The sequence below is a fragment of the Cottoperca gobio genome, chromosome 3 (assembly GCF_900634415.1).
Source record: "Cottoperca gobio chromosome 3, fCotGob3.1, whole genome shotgun sequence".
Lineage (NCBI taxonomy): Eukaryota > Metazoa > Chordata > Actinopteri > Perciformes > Bovichtidae > Cottoperca > Cottoperca gobio.
The window spans coordinates 16622928-16647350 of NC_041357.1; the positions used below are offsets into that span (position 1 = coordinate 16622928).

The window sequence follows — 24423 nt, forward strand, 5'->3', positions numbered from 1 at the left end:
GATTGCATTTCCATCAGCACACATACATTTAATTACATTTTGAGTTGCTTCTCTCCTCCCTTGTGGTCTGACCTTATTTATTGAGGTACTATGGATTATTGTCACCTAATAGCTCATTAAACCACATGCTTATGGTGCTGTGCATTATCCAGTCTAACAAATGGCACACACCTGTAATGCACCTTTTCTTACACAACACACAAATATGTTTTGAAATAAAAACATTGCAAACATCGGATAGGTGTGTGCTGGCAGACTTCCAAAGCACCACATTATGAAGTTAGTTGTTTTCATTGCGGTCTAGAAAGGCTTTTCCTTGATGTATTATATGGTAAAGAGGTTGATCAGCAGATGGTTGCTCATGTTAGGTTTCCTGTTAAGATCCAAAAGTCAAGATTGTTAGAAACGTTACCTGAAAACTGAAGCGTTAATCAAAAAGTATCCGATCACATTAACACGTTAGTTTAAAAATGTACTTAACAGGAGGTAAATTAGTCTGACTTTACTTGCAACAGTTTCGTTACAGCTACACAACAGGTTTCTTCTAAAATTGCCAAAGCCAGAGTCATATCTTCAGTTTCAACATATAAAACGAAGACGTTGCGGTTTATTCATAGGGTTTATGGAGCACACGAAAGGCACTGGAGCTGTTAATGGACCATTAACGGCTAACGTAGCACCGGCGGTGACCCCAGTGCCGTCTTCACCTCAGCCGCCGGGATTCGCACACTATTCAGACCCATAATTAGGCTAACCCGAGAGGTTACTGGATAGAAACTAGCTAGCTAAGGAGAAACTACAAGCAAAAAAAACTAATTTAGGTACATTTTGAAAGATTTTGACAGATTCAAACTTCCCGGATCAGTAACTCAAATGAAAAAAACTATCCGGGGAAAGCGACAAATATTTCAATGCATTATTCTATATTAATATTCCTCCTCTTTTGGCAGAGAATAGGTGTCTACCATCGAAGTCCTCTCTCCATGCTATGCCCCTCTGGACCAGTCTCTCCGATGAGTGCACCCAACTCCCGGTAAGAGAGCTTATCAAGCCACCCTCCAAAAATGTTGAAGTAATGTTGAAGTAATGTTGAGTGAACACTGCAATAAGTGAGTTTTCAAACTACAAACATAACATTATATTACACATTTGCAGTAATCACATTAACGTACAACCTTACACAATTAGCAAGTACTGGATGTTAACATATTGATGTTTCGCAGGTCACGTCATGTTAGCGTTAATTGGCAGTAGCTTGTTAGCTAGCTAACGTTAGCATGGAAACTGTCCTGAGCTAGCTGATGCTGAAAGTAATTCTGCATTTGCCAACATTTTCGGGATTTCTGAAATTGTGGGGCGTAAGGATACTATACATTAAGCTAGTTAATCAGCAGGTTTAATAAAGTCACCACTCCCAGATTCCCTTGAAAACAGAGGGAGGAAAGCTTGTATTGTTTGTGGTTTAAAAAGGCTATTAACATACAAATAATGTATCGTGAAAATGCAAAGCGTGCTTTCAGTACAATACTCCATCCACTTACCTGGTCCATTCTGCTGACCTAAGTATTCTCCACTTTTCTGTCCTTACCCCGGTTCACCCTCCTACCTCATTACGTCCTCCAGTTCTCTTCTGTTTGACCTTTTCATTTTTTCCTAAATCAATTCAACCAACTCTTCTTTTCTTATCTCTCCAATTTTATTTTTACTGTTTTGCTCTGCCACAATTCTCACCTGTTCTTGATTGTTTCCATCTTTCTTCCAATATTTTCCTTTTCCCATCTCTCCTACTGTTCTCTCCTTCGCTCTTTCCCTTAGGCTGATCAGAAGATGGCAAAACCCTTGCAGATTGCCTCCTTCTCCCCAGACTTATCGCAGCAGAGAAGAAATAAAGCACTAAACTTGTGATTATATAATATTCTGGGAACTAGGGGATAATTTTATTGCAGGGTGATTTCTATGAGAATATATGTGTGTGGGTGGGGTGGGAAAATTTAAAAATGATCAAATAAATATGCCAGCTATAAGACAGACAATTTAATGATAGAAAAAAAGATAATTTATTTTCCCACAATTATAAGTAGGGAGCCACATTTATTTACTGTTCTTCTAATTTCCTCAGTGACATCAAATATTACATAAATCTGTTATTGTCAGATGCATTATTGCCTCCATTGAGAGACATTACCACTGTAATCCTTCTTTTGATATTAGCCCTTTTGTTATTATACAGTAATAAGTTTCATACTGCGTCTCATGAATGATGTCCAGCTGCTACCCAGCATCTGGTACTGCACACAGGACTCCTTGTAAAACATTATTGTTACTAAGTGGATTGTCCTGCTGAAATATAGTAAATTGATTTAAATGGCTCCGGGTACTTATAGTCATGCAGTAATGGAGATTCAGATTCAATACATTCAGTAGATGTAGATACACGACTAAATCCCTCAGATTATAACGTGGCTCAACTGATGCAGTATTTCTAGCATCTACATGTTTGTCAGGTTGGGAGACCCTCGGGAGAGTACTGGTTGAATGAGGATAATATTTCCTACCTCAGGCTAGATTGTTGTTTTGTGAGACAACCCGAGGCTAGAAACTTGTTGGAGTATATATTTTCAGTTGTATACCATCAACAGTTCCGTTGTTCATTCGACTGATAATACAATTCATTGTGTCGAGACCTGTAGAAGTGCAGTCTGTCACACCAGCCTGGACAATTATTTTGATAAAAATACAAAAAGGACTGTTTTGAATATGTCTCCCCTCGTTCCCCTCCCACAGAGATTTATCTCGCTGAGCTTTGTCCTTCAAAATGTTTCATCAATGATATAACCAATATGAGCGAGTGGAAAGAAACTCATCTCTTGCGCCCAGCAATCTAAAATGATATCATTTTATCATGTCAGAGGCCATGAAAAATACTCAGTTTTGATTGGCTTTCAGGCGTTCCTAAATTGTATATAAAGACACCTCAAGCACAACCTTATTATCAATTATAATTCAAAAATGTCCAACCTGTTTTATTCTTGTTGTATTAAAAGATTTATGAACTTTTGGAATTCTAACCTTTATTAGTTATGACTTCAAAGCAAAACTTCTCCTTTTGACTACTTTTCACCACAATACGTTTTACTGCCAAATCTGGCTTCACCTTGCCATCAGATTTAGTGCTACAGCTAACAATCATTTTTGCGACAGATTAATCTGTCAATAATTCTTTTGATACAAATGTGAAGTTCTTAAAGCCTGAGCTGACATCTTAAAATAGCTTATTTTGTCCAACAAACAGTCCAAAACTTAAATATATTGAATTTAAATGTTATAAAACAGAGAAAATAAGCAAATCCTAACATTGAAATTATTGCCTGAGTAAATCACTTCAACAAGTATTGGATAATAAAATTAATTGGCAATTAATTTTTTATTTCTATTCTATTCTGTTCTATTTTACACAGCTATACTTTCTTGAAACATAGTGGTCAAAGGTCACTACAGTATATTTATTTAACTAGCTATGGTCCGTGGTTTTAAATGAGAGGTATGTGACATTCAAGGTAGAGCGAAAATGGAATATGCAAGAAGGAAAGAGATTCAAGGAAAAAACAATCTGCATAAACAGGTGGACATAATTTAGTATAAAGATATGTAAAAGATTGACTCACAGACAGAAATCCTTGCCAAAATGACATTGCTAGCTCCTAATGGGAAGAGTAATTTGTCACCTAGCTTCCAATTTTTGAGGCACCTCAGTCACTTGGATATTATTTTACTGCGATGCTGAGCTCCTGCCAAAGGCAACAAACACACAGATTCATTTGAATTTCCAGCTGTTCCCTGCTCTCTGGTAGTCGCTGGCAAGATCACCACCAAAAAGCAATTACAATTCTCATACCACTATTTCTATGAAAAGGTTTGAAAACATCCCCTACACACATATGCACACACATCAGTTAATAATGATATCCTGTTTGTACACTATCAGTGTCAGTTGTTTGGCTTTTTGTCATGAAACTCATTCTTATTCATGAAAGGAAGATTATTGGCACAAATACATATTTCCATTCAGAGCAAATACTGCTGTACCAGTGATGTTGATGTGAGTCTCCAAGAACCACAGCTGGTCATTTGAGTAGGTCCCAGGGAACTTAAGGAGGCACCCGATAATATCTGTGTTTTTTGACGAATCAAGTCAGTGTAAACCGTCAAAAAGTCTAAATGTTACTCTTTAATTTTGTTATTTTGTCTATAGTGGTTATTTGCATACAAAACACACAATTCAAATTATAAAGAAATGAGAGATTGTATTTTAATTAAAAAAAATCTTGGCATTAATAGTTTTAATTATTTATTTTAAGTTGCTTAGAGCTAGTGGTAGAAAGTTAAACAGGTCATAATTTTCTCTCTTATATCTATTTTATATTGCTATGAAAACATCTCCTTCAAACAGCTGTAATTATTCAAGTTCCCCAAAACAATTTTACAAGATTACATTTGAACGCCTCATGATAACGTTATAATTGACCTTCGCCCAATCATCACTTTTACTGAATAGAGCCAGAACGTATCATCATATAAGTGAATGGCACATCCTGCTGCTGCTGATACAGCTACACTTGAGCCATTAATGTAAACTAGCTCTTATCCTGCCGATTTATTATGGATTTGTTGTTAACAATGTAGCATTAGGGATCGGCGATGAGCATTAATACAGATCTCCAGATCGCATTTGTTTATAACTGAATATCAGACGATAAGGATTGGCAGTAACAACGGTCCGTTCCATTACTAGTAATGAGTGTGTGGATGAGTGACAGAGAGAGATGCTTGTGGAGGCGCTGAGGGCAGATCAGCTCTTGGCGGAGCTGAGAGGAACTCGGCGGTAAAGTGTCTCGTTGTTATTAAATGTGCACTCTTATAAACCTGCAATAAAGACCTTTTTGGCCACTTGTGGGTAAAAAATACAAGCTGTGCGTGCGTGGCGCGGGAGATTGCGTGCACGTGCGTGGCGCGGTTTCTATTTAGTTCTTCCCTCTCCTTTCTTCCGCTCTGTAGGTGTGTGCGCACGTGTGTGTGTCAGCTGCGAAGCCCCGCCCTTCGCAAAACGGAGCGAAGGAGAGAATGTGAATGCGCAATGTAGACAGCACAAATTGAAACGTGCACATAAATTAGATCAATAGCATACGCGTTTAGTTTATTTAATAAAAGAGCACCTGTCAATGTGAAAGTGAGTTGTGAATAAAAAAATATATATACTTGAATTTCAGGCAGGGTGCTGGGCTCCGTTGGTGGGGGAAACACTGGGGTAACTTATTAAACGTGTTTCTACAGTCAAGCTAGCATTCAGCATTCTAGCCGCATGACGTGAACCAAATAGCACTTTTCCAGCTCCGTTGGCCAGACGCTCTGATACGTTTTAAATAAGTAAGTGATACGCTATCAATGTTTGACATTCGTATAATAATTTGTTATGTATTTGTTATGTATGCATCAGCTACAACACCGCTGTGGAAAAGTTGGACGTATTTGGACTCTGACACATTTTGACACATTAATTTTCATATGCGCCGGCATATGTTTCTGCCATACGGAACTGTGTATGTCTGGCGTGTTCGGCGTATCGTCTGCATCCTTCAAACGATCACAACTTACCCTTAATTTATATCAACCTATTGCCGATATTTCTTATGCGCCGGCATACGTTTCTGTCATACGGATATGTGTGACAGGGCCTTAAGAGATTTTGATTTGTTTTGGTGTGAAGAGCTGGAAGTTTCCTCTTGGCTTTATGTTGTCATAACCAGATGGAGCCAGAGACTATGTTTACTCTGGACTCTCAGCTTTGATATGCAGATGGAAAGTTCACAGAGAATGAGTGATGCTTTAGTCTGGCTGAGCTGCGATAGAGGCCAGAGTAAACACAGTCTTTAATGGACAGGAGAGGGGCACTGGCTCCGATACAACTAAGAGAATGTATTGATTTCCTCATTGCCTATTCCACTTTACCTGAATTCAAGGTCACACATTAGTACTTTTCCTGCCTGATCATTCCTGTGTCTTCAGACAGCAGAGGTTATCAATGAACAAGCCGTGTTTTATTTGGTTTGATTTCTATAGAACTCTGGCACGGATCGATCACAGGGGAAAAGAGAAAAGAGATGTGTGATTCTGAAAAATCTGTTCATTTCCTTCCTCATAATTCATATTTTCAGTCAGAAGAGGACAGGAGAACATTATCATTCAAAAGGTAATGTTATAACCAAAATAATAGAATATAAAAGATTTTGCATCTCTCGAGTAATCAATTAGCTTACTGATGGGTTTTTGGTCTCGTCTGCATATTTATTCTGATTAAAATGAAATTCAAAAAGACGTCTCTATTAGCTTCCCCCACAATACACTGCGTCCTTTTAAATATGATGGTGTGACGAAAGGATGTGGAACAAATAGCATTAGCACTATGATGTAGCCTTATCTAGGTCATGATATAACCAACCTATCTCTGAGTAATCCTCTTGTGGCTGACACTGAATGAAAGGAATGGAATAATAAAGCACTCGATTGAGATGTCAAAACAGTCTGGCAGAATGCTATCGGGGTGGAAAGCAGGGTTTGATAAGCGCTGATGCCTTTGTTTAGGCAGCTGGGAGGGAGAGAAGGACGTGTTAGCGCAGAGCTCTGCTTATATTTGGGAGCTCTGGGGTTTTCCCTATTCTTTCTCTCTCTCTCTCTCTCTCTCTCTCTCTCTCTCTCTCTCTCTCTCTCTCTCTCTCTCTCTCTCTCTCTCTCTCTCTCTCACTCTTTTGCTCTTTCCCCATGCTGCCTCTCAGACAGCTTTGATCACAGCACCCTTTGAAGCAGTGTTCCAAAATGAAAACGAGGAGAAAGCAGAAGTCAACGAAAGTTCATGCCTAAACTTCCTGCAACTACTTGCCAAGTGTACATCTTCATCACAGCTCAAGCTCTGCATTGCCTATGGAAAGCCATCAATCATTAATTGCGAGTCAATAATGTGTCTTTACTATCGATAACCTCTTCTACCCTAATGTCAATGAGTTCAAAGATGCTGTTTTGAGAAATGCACAGCAGATAAAACTCGATAGATGTTACCTGACATGTCTGAAGCCGACTATAACTCGTGTACAGCAAAACAAGAGAGCATAGCAGTATCTCTGGTTTCCTTTCCCCAGGATGCTACAACAATATTTCAGAGGGTGACTCCAAAAGGAACAGCCATTTTGGGAAATACGCTCGTTTTCTTTCGGACACAGTGAAATGATAAGTTCTCTGGGAAATGTTTAGCAGACACAAAGACTGAACACAAAGGGAAGCTGCTAGTCTAGCTCTGTCAAAAGTGAAAATATACTGTAGGCCTCATAACATTTCTTTTGTATTTTGTTGACATTGTAGAAGCAGTGAGTATGTATAAGTAATTCAGTTATTACAGTTACAGAGACTGTATTCTATGTAGTAACTGGCTACAACAATCAAATAGGTAATTGTTTACAACTCACAACCCTCAGCATTCTCATTAATAGATCGTAATACAGCACAGTATGACTGTTGCCTGTGCACAAGTGATGATGTGAACAACATCATTATAGTGGTTGATTACATGTATCTGTTTGTAATTCATTTCAAACTAAACGCTACTATACAGTATGTGTTAGAGATGCTCTGATCTTTCTCTCCACACACTGATTCTGATACCTCTGTCGGTGTGTGCCGATATCGAGTTCGGATCACCGCATTTCAGGGTTCAACGCTAATGTTTTCTTCCACTTGCACGGTCAGGCAACTGGGTCAGGAATCTGCTTGGCTGGAGTCAAATTTTTACTTTGCACCTTTTACAAGTTGTTTTTATCTATTAGCGGTTATAAAATACCAACAAAGACGAAAGTTAATTGTCATGTTTAATCTTTATTTAAATTAATTAATCTGGAGTTTCACTCCCATCCTTGAAAGCCACCCAACTAATCTCCTGTTTCCAGGATAATTGAAATGCTTGCTTGCGCTTCAGCTCGTTTACTTTGACTTTACCCGATCACAAATTTTTTGATCGGTAGGGGGCATTTGCAACCTTCAACAGAGATGAGAAGGAATCGAGATGGCTCACTCCATCATCAGCTCAGGGAAAAAACGATTATAATTATTTTTTACCACCTGCCTGATGTGAGTTTCTAGATTACCTAGCCTGACGTGGCATTTTACTTACCCCGGGCAAGAGGGCAATCCTGATGCCCTGCATATTTTATATCTGTATAACTCAATGGAAGTATTTTCATTATAATACCAGAGATTTCTGTGGCACAGATTGTCTTAACTGAATGAATGAGGATGTTGTAACCTGTACAGTCTGTAAAGCACACTGAGACAAATGTATAATTTGTGATATTGGGCTATACAAATAAATTTGATTTGATTTGATTTGAATGAATACAGCTGGTAGTGGAAACACCTAATGTTATAGTGACATGATGAATAAAGCATCGACACTGATCTGGTGTATGATGCATCCCTAGTATGTGTAATCACATACAGTATTATTGTGCAATATTACTGATTTTTACATCAAAGTGAAAACGGACATCACTGCGTGGTTATTTAATCCATGTGCCGTTTCTAAATTCATTTTTGAGGAAATATAATATCACAATATGTATCAATATTGCAATTTAAAATGACATAACACCGACTGTCAACTTGAGGCGTCTGACAACTTAGGTTTGTACGTGTGAAGCACATTGTAAGCACATGCAGTACGCGTATGAATAAATATGCAAACGCACAGTGTTTTCCACGTGCCAAGTGGGTTACTGCTACATGAGTTACTGACCCATTCATTGCAGCGGATGCCAAGATCCCCTCGACACTGTTGCAGCTACAGTACAGTCAAGAGAAGCAACTACTCTCAGCCAAAGGGGAGGAACAGGGAGAATATAGATGTAGGACATTTACAAGGGATACTGTGAGAGTGCTGCTCCTAAGCTGCCGCCTCATCAGTAATCTCTCGTGACAGGCTTCTGTGTTGTTTAACTACATCTCTGAGATGATTAAGGGCGAGAGAGAGAGAGAAAGGATAAATAAGAAGAACATAAAAGAGCAGAAGATAAAAAGAAAAATTACCCCCGCAGAGCAAATGTAAGAGATTTTACAGCCTGGCCTACATATCAGCTGCACTAATGACTGTTGGAGTTCTCTCTGTAATAACCTGAGTAACCACCTCACCACAGGGGTACTACATGAATATCACCCCAACCAGCTGAGTCTTCTGTAAGTCTGCAAAAAGTAACTTGAGGTTCTCTTCACTTGTAATCGAGAAGCGTGGCTCCATTCAGAACCGGCCTTAATTACAACAGTCAGTCTGAGCTTCGTCAATGAAAGAGAGGGTTGGGGGAGTTTTAAAAAATACTAGGTGTGAGCTAAATCAGCTGTGAAACTAACACATGAAGGCAATTAGACAGCTAGCCTCCAGTCTGTCCGCAGTCTGAGTGAGAAACCAGGCCAAAGACTATTTCTGGAAAAACTCAACAGTTTCTTTAACTTTTTCCCAATGTGTTTGGCTAAACTAATTAGAGAGGAGGCATCCCCCAATAAAAGCCTTTTACAGATAAGTATTTATCAAAGTTCTTAGATTTGAGAGTGTTTGTATAAATGTTATGTGAGCGAACGTTTGCATTGATCGACCACAGAAAGATATTTACAGACAAAACATCTTGATATTACAGGAAATGACTTTCCCATTTGAACCAAATAATTGAAAGAGTCCAGAGAGTCCCTCGTGAGAGCAGAAGTAATGATTTTGAAAAGTCAAAGAAATCCTTGGTGACCTACACTAATCTCTTCATATTTTTCATAGCAGAAAAGGGTGGTTATGAGAGATAGCAAGAGTCAGACTTAAAAGGGAAGAATGAAAATAGAGCAAAAACAAAAGTGACATGGAGGAGCAAGAAGGGGACGGGGAGGATGTAAGTAAAGTGTAAACACTGTGGACAAGAGAGCAGAGAAAATGATGAGGGGGAGGTGGAGCTGTGAAGAGATGAAGAGAGATGTGAATGGAGAGAATCAGACAAGGATGCAGGATCTTAGAGAGAGAGGAGAAAAATAGCAGTTCTCTAAACTCAAACGGCTGCATTGACTGGAGAGGCCCTAGAGATCTGTTAATGTAATGCAATGTCTTTTCTTATCTCCCCTTCTCCCTGTTTCTCTCTCTCTATGTATATATATATATATATATATATATATATATATATATATATATATTTATATTTGATTTGTTCTCTCTATTTCCAGCTTTAGTACATAGTTAGTGTTCTGCTCTTACCCCGGCATTGGCCATCCATCTCCTCGTGGCCGATACTACAGACACAGCGGCCCAGTGGTACCAGCCAGTCTCCATCAGCACCGCAGTACAATTTGGGTGTGTCCCTCTCTTCTGCATTCTCCACACACGCACCCCTTACTTCCACCAGAGAGGATGAGTCCATGTGTGGCACCGTGTCAGGAAAGGCTGCCAGGTTCCTTAAAGTCGCTGGGCAGCGTTTGTAGAACACCTTATGTGAAAGAGAAAAAGTAAGGAAGTTGAAGTACTGCCAGTCTTATATAAGTCAAATATAGGTCGCACCACATTTGTTCACTGACCTTGACAGACACGAGAGCGATACACGCTCCCACATCCTGGAAGGCCAAGTAGAAGCCCCTCTGTGTCACTGGCCCCACCTCCCTGACCTCAGTATTGAGGCGAAGAACACGATCTCCAAGATCTGTCTGTGTAAAACTCTCATCTGCTGCTATGGTGTCCACCTTAAAGCCAACAACAAACATTTTATAAGCAAAGTTCATTGTTATTGGATCATAGCAGAGAACTCTTTTTCATGATACGGCTCCGATAACCAACCTTGGCATAGTCAGTAGGCCTGAACCGTGTCGCTGCAGAGAGCGGCTCTTCTGTCTGCAGGTAAAAGAGGTTGAATGTTTCCTTGCAGGTACCAGACACCCAAGGAATGGAGTTGCAGTCTCTCAGTGTGAAACGCAGTTCCACGTATACCTGAGTTAAAATATAGATAAATAAATAAATGATCACAAGCTCATTAGACATTACAAATACATTTTGCAGTCCGCTCTATGGCAGGCTTTTAGTTTACATATTATTCAAGAATCAACTAAGGGCAAACATCAGAGCAATGCCTTAATTAATAGAAAGTAATTATAATAGGCAAAAGAGAAAGTATACAATTACAAATAAGAAATAGTCAAACGGATAAAAGGCAACTTATGAAAACTGTTTGATCAAATTTGTGCAAAACTATTTGAAAATCATATATGGTGGCATCAGCCCAGCCAGACTCGGAGGGTCTTCAGCAGTTGGTGATACAGTTCTGTTTTAGACTAACTGAGCTGCACTCCAGGCAAAGTGCAGGAAGAAATCCTGCACCAGCTTTGACTTATCATGGACTGTTCAGTGTTGACTTTGAGGAAACCTCTCCGTCAGAGGGAAGTCAAGTTTTTTGTTACTTGACAGTACAGCCTGTCATTTCTTTCCCCTCATGTTATGTTCCCTCCGGTTCTTTCCAAACCTTGAGAAAATGTGACATCCAAGCTATGCTTCAAGACTACTTCATTTTATTCAAATTTTCTGACAAAGTACAGTGTGTCTGTGGAAATGTTGTGATGTGTTCCAGACCCTCTGTGCTGCTTGCCGCTGGATCCAACCAGACCGCAGCCAGTTGTTTTGGTTTGGCTCCATTACGTGGCAAACCTGGAAGGTGTGAATAGGTCTGTTCTGCTCATCCATCTCTGTGATAGCGTCCCACTGGAAACAATAAAGGAAGAAAGTACTGTATGGGCGCATTTGCCATATAGCAAGCAGAGTATTTAGTCAGTTACTTTATTGCCTACAATCTGAAAAAAATGTATTTGGCTCCATCACTCACAACATGGCATCCGAAAAGAGACAAACAGATAATGAATATCATTGAACAATTTTATTTGTTAGCCAGCTCACGAGTAGTTTTAACCTACAGTGTATTTTTGCGCAGAAAGGTTATGACGTCTATCCTACAGTTTGTAAGATTTTCATGACAAAAATGTAGACAGTTTAGTTTGCTAAATATGTCTGGCCTGTGTGCAATTATAGGACAGTCCTACCGGCATTACTTGATGCCATTATCATTTTTGTCATTTGGCTGAACTGACCCTTTAAGACAGTAATTTAAAGGCTGCAGATTAGTAGCAAAAATATTCATATGAAAACTATGTTTAGATTACAAAACAAGTACTCAAGAATGATCTGGTTTCAGAGTGTTTCCATAAAATGTTTAACCTGTGCACCTTCTATTACTTGTAGTGGAATTTCTATAGACACATGATGTTTGAGAGTTAGTCTCACCAATGTTTTCAAGCTGTTACATCAGCCAGATTCTCTCATTTGCCTGCTTCGCTTTAAAGGTGTGATGATCAGAGCTTCAAAAGCCCTACCGAGTATTTACTGAACTTCTTTCTCACAACTCCTGTGACAACAAATGGGCAGCTGAGATTGTGTCAGTTACACATTACATTTAGCTGACGCTTTTGTCCAAAGCGACTTACAATAAGTGCAAACGATCATGAGGATACAACTCCGAACAACAAGAATCTTACAAGTGCATTAGCTTCAAATAAGTGAAATCATTTTAAGTGCAGTACAATAGCTTTAAATAAGCTAACCAAGTGCTACATGCAGAAATAAGATTTTTTTAAATGTTCATTATTGGCCAAGGTGCTGTTGAAACAGGTGGGTGATCAGTCTGCGAAGGTGTGAAGACTTTCCGCCGACATAATATCAATGGGGAGCTTGTTCGACCATTTTGGAGCCAGGATAGCAAACAGGCGGGTTTTATTTGAGGGGTATCTGGGTCCCACTCGCAGTGAGGGAGCAGCGAGACGGTTGGTCGATACCAAGCTGCACATACGTATATCTCAAGAACATGACATACATGTGATAATTGTTGAGTGCTTTCTATTTGTTTAATGCCTTTAGTTCCATCTGTTTCATTGGGAACTGATGGAGAATGAATTTCCTGGACATTACCTTTTATAATCAAAGCCAAGGTTAAACCAACCATCGGAAGATTTCAAGTCCCTGCTTTTTGTCTCTAGTCTACAGTATTGCAGTCATATGAAAGCTGGGCTGGGCAGTATTTTTTGGCATCATTGGACAAAAGTTCCAAAATAACCTTTCAGCATATTTTTAATTCCAGAGGTACCCTTTAGCAGTTTCACACCAGCTCTCTCTTTAGACTCTGAACAGCTGCAAGTTTATATTCATATGACCCACAGAGGGAGGCCTTTTGTCCTGCTGAGACATGTTCCAGTAGACCAAACCTAATGGTGCATTTGTGTCTTGCTCATCAGCAAGGCCACAATTTCCTATGGCCATATTTATCACTAGAGTGCCAGAGAGAAGTTGCACTCGACAGCACTGTGATTTACAATATATCCAAGCTGCAGAGAAGAACAAACAGAATCATTTATGCCTGTCCTCCATTATTCACAGCATTTGCCCTTTTCATTGGTCTATTTCATCTGATGTTTCTATTACATGAACTAGACCAGTGAAAAAGAGCAACTTCGGGATAAATACAATGTTGTTATGTGACCTTTCTTGACATTACAAATCACATTGGATGTAATTTTCCTTTGGAAGCCTTTTCTCTCCCAGTCTACTACAAGACGCAGGAGACTGAAGCTTCCTGCATGATTGCAGACTATAATTTTCAGTAGACTAGAGCATGGAGGACGTGAGAAAGCATAAGTAGCTAAATGGAAAGCACTCTGCGACTGCTTATTGATTTGACTTTTCCACCAAGTTGGTTCCTACATTATGTAATTATGTACCTGTGATATCTGCAAAATGTGGTGTTCAATAGAATAACATTATTCAAAGCTACTGTGTTGAATGTGATATGCATACATTTGAATTTGTGAACACATACACACAGCGGCTGCACAGTCCTTAATGATAAGTATGTTATACGTGCTACACACAGGACCAATGATGGTGGATGACAGACAGAGTTGAGTCGTAGAGGAAATTCAAACAACTAAGGTAGAGTGTTCTCAAATATAAATGATTAAATAACACTTTAACCTTGACTGGAGCGTGCAAAAGTAATTAATCTAATATTAATTAAGCTATCTAAATTAGCTCTATGTGACAGCCACAGGCTAAATAATAAATCAATCATAATCACATCCTCCTTCATTTGGAACTCCAGCCAGACAGTAACGCTGTGTCGTGCCTTTATGATGTTAAGTAGTCTCTAAGGTAGAATGTAATCATCCATATATCATTGCTGTGGGGAATAAATGAGCAAAAGCTACAAATGGAGAACACATTGTGGTATAGGATTTAGTTGTATGTTCATAATTAATATAATTATTGTTTTAATATAATTAGTATATGTAAACATGGCTTCCATTGGCGTATGAATATAATATGATTAATTACATTATTACCATTTAACTATACTCGTATGTTTTAGCCTCCACAGCCATGCTAGCTGGTCTGTGAGGCTGCAAAGAGAGTGTCTTAAGACAATAGCCAGATACTCATATGAACATAGAAATGCATTTAATGTGAGAAATGAGAAAGTCTTCATTCTGTGCAAAAACTCATTCTGAATTTTAGCTGAAGCTAAAGTTTGCAGTTTTAGTTTATAAAAATCAATCGGGTGTCTTTCAAAGTTACAGTCTTCTTAGTACAAAATGTCCTCTTTGTGTTGCTATCCCTCCAGTGCGGCTCAGCAGAGCGACACTGTGGAAACAAAAAGAGGGATTTTTGTGTACTAGAAAGGCTGTAACTGTGGAAGATACCCACTTCATTTGAAGCACCATATTTTCAAAAACCTTCAAATAAACTTTGGAATACAATTTTGCACTGAATGAAAACTGGATAGAAGCACTAGTGCAGTGTCGAGATTTGCTCGTGCTGCTGCTTGTTGGGTTTCGGAGTGAGTCTGTGCATGCGTTTACGGTAGCAACGCCAGAGTCTACGCAGTGCAAAAGCTTCTATGAAAGTTGCATGGCCTCAATAAAGTCAAAGCCCAATTACATGCCCCAGGTTTGATCAAGAAAGTCGAAGTTCAGATTAGCCGACACCATAGACCAGGGCTATTCAACTATATTGTTCAGGGGGCCACATTTTAAGAAAGTGCCCGGGAGCCGGACATTTTCCTGAGCTGTTATTCTCGGGGGGTAAATTGACCCACTTAAACTCTCCTTGGCCTTATGACCACTTTTTCTTTTGTTAATTTGCGTTTATTGGATAGCACTTTACACTCCAGATATTACACATATTTTGTCAAAACATAGGATAAGAAAGATCGCCTGGTTGAGTTTTAAAATAGGGGAGCAAACTTGGAAAGATACATATTGGAGGTGTCTGGGGGTCGTCCCCCAGAGAGAAAGAAAATTGCAATTTAAAACATTTCTGTTAGTATCACATAGTGACATTTGTTTATTGCTAAAACAGCGTCCCGCCAGCGCGTCAGTAACCGAGATAATCAAAACACACACACGCGCACACACACACGCACACACACATACACACACACACAGACACACAGACACACAGAGAGAGAGAGACTTCTGTCATTATAGTATTAGTGGAAGTGCTCTCTTTATGGCCAGTATGAACAGGAGGAATTATTACAGCAAACAACTGTTTTATGTTCACATGGTCACTTGAACAGACATGTTCAAGTGACAGACATGGACAGACTGTTCACATGGACAGACTTGAAGAAATGTGAACATATCCTTTTTCAGCACAGTGGTGCTTTGAGCTAAATGCTCATGCTAGCATGCTGACAGGCTTACGATTATAATGCTAGCAAGTCGATGTTTAGTGTTTACTATCTTAGTTTAGCGTGTCACAATGCTTACACTTGCTTTTTAGCATAAACACAACATACTGTACAGGCAAGGCTGATGGGAATGTCATTTGTTTTGCATGTACAGTATTTGGTCATAAACCAAAGCATTGCATAAATGGAAACTTTGACCTACACTTTGACCTACATGAAAAGTCAGGGGGTCCAAGTTGTAACATATCATCTGGCCGCCTGCCGGTGGTGCTTGAGGTCAGAGAATTACCAAAGTCATTAAGATTAAGATTGGGGACGACATGAGGCAAGGGGCCGCGGGTCGGATTGAACCCGGGCTGCTGCAGTAAGGACTCAGCCTGGGGACACGGGGCACCCGCTCTATCATGGAACTACCAAGGCGCCCATTAAGAGCAACTTGGATATCTGTAGCATATCCCATGGCAATATATCCGCTAGTTATTGAGATATTTCAGACTGGACCAAAGTGTTTGACCGACTGACAAACTGCCATTGCCATCCCTGGCGCCGTGCCGCTAGCATAGCTGAAAATCTAAAATTCAAACGTTCATTCTGTGTTCACTAAAGTGAGAAGTGTGTTTTATAAGACTGCAAGGCCCCTGCAGTGCATTGTCACATGCCAGTCAGCCTGTCATTTCTGAATTGTTCTGCAAGTGTATAAAGTTGGACATGCTGTAGAAGTCATGGAAAGGAATTGTAAGTTCAAGCAAGACTCTTGGGAGAAGTTCCTTCAACATATTCACTCTCTTCATTCATATATTCGGTTTCTTCAGTGTCCTTCTTACAGAGCAGAAACAGAAACTCAGTGTCGTTAAAGAATGCAGGCTTTCTGGTTTGCATAAGATCAGCATTAAGTAATTGAAGTTCCATTACGCATACAAACAAGTGAAAATGGTAATTTGTCACTTTTTGTGCCTCAGTGTTCTAAAATGCCCCGTTGGGATGTGGCATGGTTCAGAGCAGACACAACTAATGCAAACCCAGAGTTTGAAAGATGAGCTGCAGCCCACGCTCTCTGAGGCAATGAGATATGCACCTGCTAATCGCTCTGCCTGTTAGCCCCAAGCTAAGCAGACTGTAGCAGACAGCAACCAGGTTTTGACTACAAGGTGTATAAAAAACGATTGTATTGGACTGACACTAATATTGTGATATGAGAATGCAATACCAGGTTTTCTAAAACTGGCCCGTATAAAAGTCCCACTGTTAACTTTGTGTGGAGGTTGACTTTGATGAAATACTAATGATTTGGAAAACTACAAGTGATGCAAAAAACAATTTGGGGCCTAATTTGTTAGTGTGGCATCACGACCCTTGAGTTTGTTAAAAAATGTCTTCACTTAATTCATTAAGCAATTAAAAAACACAATGACACTTGCACTACAATTAGACCTGCCCATACAAAGTGTCCTAATGACTTGTGCTTGTTCAGGTTGTACTTTAACCTGTCCAAAGGGATTTTAACAAAGTTTGCAGCCAACACAAGCAATTAATGACTACGCTGTTTGCATACAGATGAAGAAGAGAGTGGGAGAATCATGGAATGCTTCATAATTATTGCTTTGTGGATGAAAATGTACTTTAAGAGTCTCCGTCCCTCTTCAGACTTGAAGTGGGCAGACACATAGCAGCTGCCCAGTTTACATCAGTTCTCATATGTAGCATCCGCAAGAGTGGAAAATGCTTATCTGGGCTGCAGGTAGGCAAACATACATACTGTACACTTGTGCTGTTCAGAGACATTTGCGTAGCTGAACATTGTTTCTTTCTGCTTTGAACATGCCTTGTGACAGGAAGCGCTATGAACCAATCAGCTTGTTTGATATGCAGCGCTGCACAACATGTTATTATTTCGAAGGTGTGTGCGTCAACTGCTCTGTGATCCTCTACGACACGCTCAGAACTAATGTTTTAGAATCCCTTTTGTCATGTTATTGATTTAAATTGATAGTTTGCCTTTACCAGTTTAAAAGAAACGATGATGTCCAATGTGTGGCTTGGAAGCTTTTGGAGCACAGTCCAGCCTGTTTTCTCTAATTGCTTACAGTTTTTGTCCCTGGACAGAAAAGCTGCAACCTGTGCATATAAATCCCAATATGTTTATTCTGGACTGGGCTTCAGAGAGGACTGCTTCCTCTTAGGTGAAGTAGCGTTCTGCATCCTGCTTTGAAAATTGATGATGCTAGCTGAGTCCCTCACTGACTTCACAGAGACACACGCTAGCCTTGTCTATGACTCTCAGAAGCAATTGCACAGCCTTATCAATTGTGTAGAGACGTGCAGACATTGAAAACTTTCCAACTTTTTCTAACGTTTCTAACTCTTCTTGTTAGGATGTTTTCTGGGTTGTTTTTGCACCTTGGCTCCCGGCAGCTCAAGGTCTGCACTCAGCTCCTGACAGGAATCTTTGACAGCCACTGAAGTTAGTCAGTGGAAAGTTGTTCACTGAATAGAGGTAAAGAGATAAAACTTTTTTCCTTGTAGAAAAAGACACCATCTTCCAAATCAGTGATCTTTATAGAGACCAGGCTCACTAACACGAGCAGAAGCCTCTGCTTTCACTAGCGGGGTTTGACCTGACTTCAACTGAACATCACCTTCATAATAATAATATAATTCCTAATGCATGTGTCAGTTTTTAAAGCCAACATTAAATTAAGTTGTTTAGTACTTAATTTAGCGCCATCATTAAATATTTCTTGACAATTTATTTCTCTGACAACTTTGCTGGAAGTAGAGTTAGGTGAGAAAGTATGACTTGAACTTTAGCTTCATTTCTGAGCTCGACAAAAGTCGGCTGTAGTACGTTCTACTTTTGCCTCACTCGACTGCTCTCCCCAGCCAGTTGCCTTTCCAAGGCTACTAATGGCTAATGTATGTTATTAAACTAACTACACTGGCAGGGGTGGCAAAGGAAGAACTGTGAGAAAGGAGAGCGAGCAAGAGAAAGGGAGCAAAGTGGTGCAGTTTAATGCGATCATTTAATGCTAATTCAGTGCTTTTAAGGCTGAACAATACTTACACCCTTCAGGAGAGCTTTTGAATTTGGCCTCAACCTATAAACTACAGTATGTGATCATTTTAATAACTCACACTCACACACTGACACTGGACAATTACTTGTCTCAATCTCACAAAATCTGTGAGACACAGATGTTAAATACCAGCCAATGCCAAGACAGGTTCATTAACATTTAACCACCCACTCTCTGCCTAGGGGAAACAAGCACTACACCTTTCACTAGACTTCTGGTAACATATAAAGCTACATTAATAATACTACACAAACAGGTAGTAGATGTATCTATAGGTCAGTCTCTCTGTCATTTTGGTAGAGTATCCATTCTAGTCATTCACAACCACAAATACAGATAATACAAACAAACATTTACTTATGTCAGCTTCAGCAAAGAAAAACAAAACTCAATATAAACACCAATCAGTATTAACTCAAATCTGATCAACCAGTGTCAGCTCATATGAGAACAAATAAAGCAGTATCACCACATGAGGCTGGCTGGACAGAGACACATTTGACACATTGATCACCGGCACCTGGGCGTCCAACGGAACGACACACTGGAGAGACATCTACAAGAAGGGCCTAAGCGGATTTACTCCCTGAGAAGACTCAGGTCCTTCAATGTCTGATAAAACATGTAGAGAGTCATGTTGCAGTCTTTTGAATGACAACAGGCAAACAGATAAAGTCCTAAAGAATGCTGGCTCTGTCTTAATATCCAAGCTGTTCACAATGGAGGAGGTGGCGGAGGACAGAATGCTGGCAAAACTGCCAGTGATCATAGATAACACCTCCCACCCCCTAAGCGGCATGACAGCGAAGCTAAAGAGCACCTTCAGCAACAGACTTATTCTTAATATTCAGGAGCGCTACAGGAGATCATTCCTGCACGGGTGTTTTCAGACTTTACAATGCCGCTCTGTGTACATCCAGAACATATTAGAACACTTGAATGATTTGGAAAAGCACTGTACAATTGTTCTTATTGACCGACCTAATATTTAACTTACATTTTGAATCCGTGTTTGCTTCATTATCATGGCTGCTATATAACATTTTAGCATAAAAGCGACATCTCTAAGTACACTTTCACCATTGAAGGAGGTCCCTGTGTGTTACCTGTTTAAACCTACAGCCGAGCTTGTGCCTCCTGGACCTGAAGCCACTGTTGGCCTTGTGTTTCGTTAGCTTAGGGGATGATAGACCAGTGAATCACTTAAGTCCATTTACAGTTCAACTCACTTTAAAAAACCCTTTTTTGGTATTGGCTACCCCGACAACTATCATTATATTCTCAGTGGAAAAGAGGAGGTTAGCCAGTGTTCACCTGTATTTACATAACACGCCAACAAGTCCCTTTTTGTACAGCGGGGGAACAAAATAATAATGTGGAGTTCCTACAAAGTGAAATTACAATCTGAGTATTAACGTTTCTTGTCACTAGGTGTTGAAAAAATCATTAGGCCGTTAAACACACACACACACACACACACACACACACACACACACACAGACTGTTACAGACAGATACTGTTGCATGAGCAACAATAGTGGAGGCTAAGAAGTGTGAAGTTTTGATTAAAACAACACAATTTGTCATTGTCAGACTAAGGGGAAGAGAGAGAGAGAGGTGTTATGAAAATATCATTAAATCTCTGTAGTTGTAATGAATTATTGATTTGATGTGAATCTGGATGGTGGCGTTGTGTTTTTGTTCAACCAATTAATGGCGTTGTTGCTCCCCAAAGCAAAAATCTGTGAAGATTGTGTGCAAGGGAGAGGCTGTTGCAATATTGGTATTTGGCCCTGAAAATATCTCAGTATTTTGTTTATATTTATTGGTTTTGCTCCAGAGGATTTATTACACTTTTAATAATAGCCTGGAAGTCCCGCTACCACCTCGTGTCCCGAATTAGGCACAACATCATGGAAACATTATTGCTGTGGCTGATGGTTGCTGAGTCCCAGCTGAAATATGTGCAAGAATGAAATATACAGCATTTAAACTTCACGCTTAGCCCTGTAAGAATGATATGCTACAATTAAATTAGTTTAGCATCTGGATATTCTAAAGGCTTGTTCAAATCTGTATTCATGGCACGTTAACATTGTCGTATTGTTTAATAAAAAAACTACCAGCGTAGACAACCAGAGACTATTGAGTTAAGATGTTTGTGTTTTATTCTGCCTTTATGTTTCAGAAATGTTCTCTCAAAGTGTTGTTTGTGAATTCTTATTCACATTTTAATTGCGATAAAGTTATTCCTGATTCAAGTTAAGTGGGAGAACAGGATGAAGAACCTGACATTTAAATAGCATAACACGATGCTTTTGGAAATCCAGTCTTTCAGGACTGGAGTGTTTACATGAACACATTTGTTATGAGTCACTTTAGTCCTTATGATGTTTACTGTATATAGGACATATAGGAACACAGTTGTCCGTATCCCTGAACATTATCCAAGTTTCTGATCACTGTGTGCGGAGGCGTGTACTCAACTCAGGTTAAACCCACTTAATCTCGGATACTTTACTTAAGTAAAAGTACCAATGCAACAATGCAAAAATACTCCGTTACAAGTAAAAGTCCTGAATTCAAAATCCTACTTTAGTAAAAGTACAGAAGTATTATCAAAATGTCCCCTGTGACTGATCAAGTATAACAATATTACATTTCTACCACTGATGCAATCCTGTGTAAGCAGCAGTTTACTTTTGTAGCTGGTTGTAGCTGGAGCTAATTGATCTACTATAGATACAGTCAGATCAGTTCAATCTGAGATTAGATGATTATTGGGGTTGAAAGAAGGAACAACTAAATTCTTCTACACAAATTTGTGTTTATTTTTTGGGGGATATTGAATAATTATACCTCTAAATTAATATGTGAAGTTTAGAGGGCAAATGTCTCTCAGGTGGAAACTGCAAACAGCTCACATGCAAGGTGACTCAACCAGACGCTGTTTTGTTATTTTTGCTGTACAATGAAAACAATTGAGTTTGACATCAAAAGATGAATGTGAGAAAAAAAGATCAGTCTTTCAGCTTCTATTTCCAGGTATTTACATCTAGATCTGATAAAAAAGTTAGAAGATAGCATTGTTTTTAACGGATCACCACGTTTTTAGGTGAGAAAAGGTATAGGAACAGAGACTTAAAATAGTGTGAAAAGTGAATAATACTTAATATTTAATAACTGCCTCAAGCCTGCCTCCCATTGACGTCAACAAACATATGCATTCTTCTTCTTCTTTTGCAGCCTCTTTCACTTGTTGTTTTTTTCAGGGGGTTTCTCCCTTCAGTCTTCTCTTTAGCAGGTAAAATACATGCTCATTAGGATTTAAGTCTGGAGATTGGATTAAACCTTCCACTTCTTTCCCCTGGTGATCCTTGGTTGTTTTAGCAGTGTGTTTTGGGTCAGTTGTCTTGCTGCATGATGAAGGATCTCCCGATCAGTTTGGTTGCATCTCTCTTTAAGTTGGCAGACAAAATGTTTCTGTAGACTTCTGAGTTCATTTTGCTGCTGCCACACATGTGTTGCATCATCAAAGAAGATCAATAAGCCCATCCCAGAAGAAGCCATGCAAGCCCCAGCCATGACATGAACTCCATCGTGTTTCACTGATGACCTTGTGTTTGGGATCATGAGCAGATCCCTTCTTTCTCCACACGTTAGCCTTTCCATCACTTTGGAAAAAGGTTCATCTTTGTCTCATCAGTCCATACAACTTTGTCCCAGAACTTTTGAGCCTCGTCTCTGTACTTTTGGGAAAATTCTAATCTGGCCTTCCTGTTCTTAATGCTAATGAGTGGTTTGCATCTTCTGGTGTAGCCTCTGTACTTTGGTTCCCAATATCTTCGGTGGATTGTGAAACCTTCACTCCTGCCCTCTGGAGGTTGTTGAGGATGTCACTTGACAGTTGTTTGAGAGTTTTTCTTTACAGTTCTCACAATGTTTCTGTCATCAACTGCTGATGTTTTCCTTGGTCTACCAGTTTGACGTCTGTTGCTCAGTACACCAGTGGTTTCTTTCTTCTTCAGGACATTTAAAATGGTTGTACTGGTTATGGCCAATGTTTGTGCAATGGCTCTGATTGATTTTCCATCTCAGTTTCAAAATTGCTTGCTTTTCTCCCATAGACAGCTCTCTGGTCTTCATGTTGGTTACACCTTTAAAGCTATAAATGCAGTATGTACAGGCAAAACCCAAAGCTGAAACTGAGAGTAGACATTCAGTACTATTTATTGTTTGAATTATCAATGTACAGGACACACCTGGGCAACAAAAAACACCTGTCAGTCACATGTTCCAATACTTTTGCTCACTTGAAAAATGGGTGTGTTCAAACAAAAGGTGCTATCTCCTAAGTTGTTTAACTGATCTAGATGTAAATACCTGGAAATAGAAGCTGAAAGACTGATCTTTTTTTCTCATATTCATCATTTCAATATCAATTGTTTTCAGTGTACAGCAAAAATAAAGGAATTGACCTCGCTGTTCCAATAGTTTTGGAGGGGACTGTATATATGATATGGGTGACACATGAAATTCTGTGTGTCCTCATCTTACAATTTTTCGGCTTTTAGTAGACCATGATATTGTTAATCATCATATTGTTTGTTTCTCTGGCTAATTATTTTGCCACTTGAGTCAAAGACGAGCATGTTCAGAAAGCCATCAGAAAAGCTGGCGCTGGATTGAGTATTTACATGCCACAGTATTCCCTTTTTTCTCTTTGAGAAAGCAGGTTGACACATTCTGGTTTCTCAAAAGTAAGATAATGATGTATCTGGATTTCTGTAACAAGGACATATTTTCCAGCACAAACATATAAACAGGATTTTAAAAAGCTGCATTTGCTGCAATATTATCTGTTAAATTGTATTGAATTCATGTACAACACCTGCACATTTTTGATGACGTCACATCTAAGGTTAAAACTGGGCTGAATGTGTTAAAAGGTGAATTATTTAAGATGTTGATGTTACATATTAGCTATTGTTTAGACAGCTTTTCATTACTTTTCAATCACTGCAACATACTGTATATCCAACACACACGTTTAATCATGGAGGTGTATTAAAGCCATCAAAGCTCTGCACATTCTGCGTGGCAGCTGCCACACTGCTCACCTGAAAGCTAAGCTGTCACTTGCTGCTCCTACTGCCGCTGTTCAGCATTTCTAAAACCCCACCTCCACCCCAGCATCCACCTGTTGTGTTATGCTCGGTGCTTCCTTGTGTTGGCGAGGTCAGAAACAAGACATCAATGCTGTAGATATTCATTTACATAATCATCCATTCCACGCGACTTGGCTGACTGAGCTATATTTCAATGAGAAGCACATGTTGAAGTAAAGCATTGAAATACTGTTGAAACCATTACATGTAACTTGAACACCTTTAAAAAAATGTCCCATTTCAAACCATTTTGATCCCAGTTTTAACCTTGAAATATAGAGGTTATATATTCACAGGTTTTATTCGTAGATCACTAAATCATTGCTCACTGGATGA

At 39.4% G+C, this 24423-nt stretch overlaps 1 protein-coding gene across 1 annotated transcript in view; it reads right to left on the minus strand.

The window, feature by feature from the left end:
* The window catches only part of LOC115026489 (ephrin type-A receptor 6-like), a 54373-nt gene that overhangs the window by 22771 nt on the left and 7179 nt on the right, over positions 1 to 24423 (minus strand). Inside the window, 4 exon segments of the mRNA XM_029459339.1 lie at positions 10325 to 10553; positions 10642 to 10803; positions 10898 to 11047; positions 11684 to 11812. Coding sequence (XP_029315199.1) covers positions 10325 to 10553; positions 10642 to 10803; positions 10898 to 11047; positions 11684 to 11812 — 670 coding nt within the window.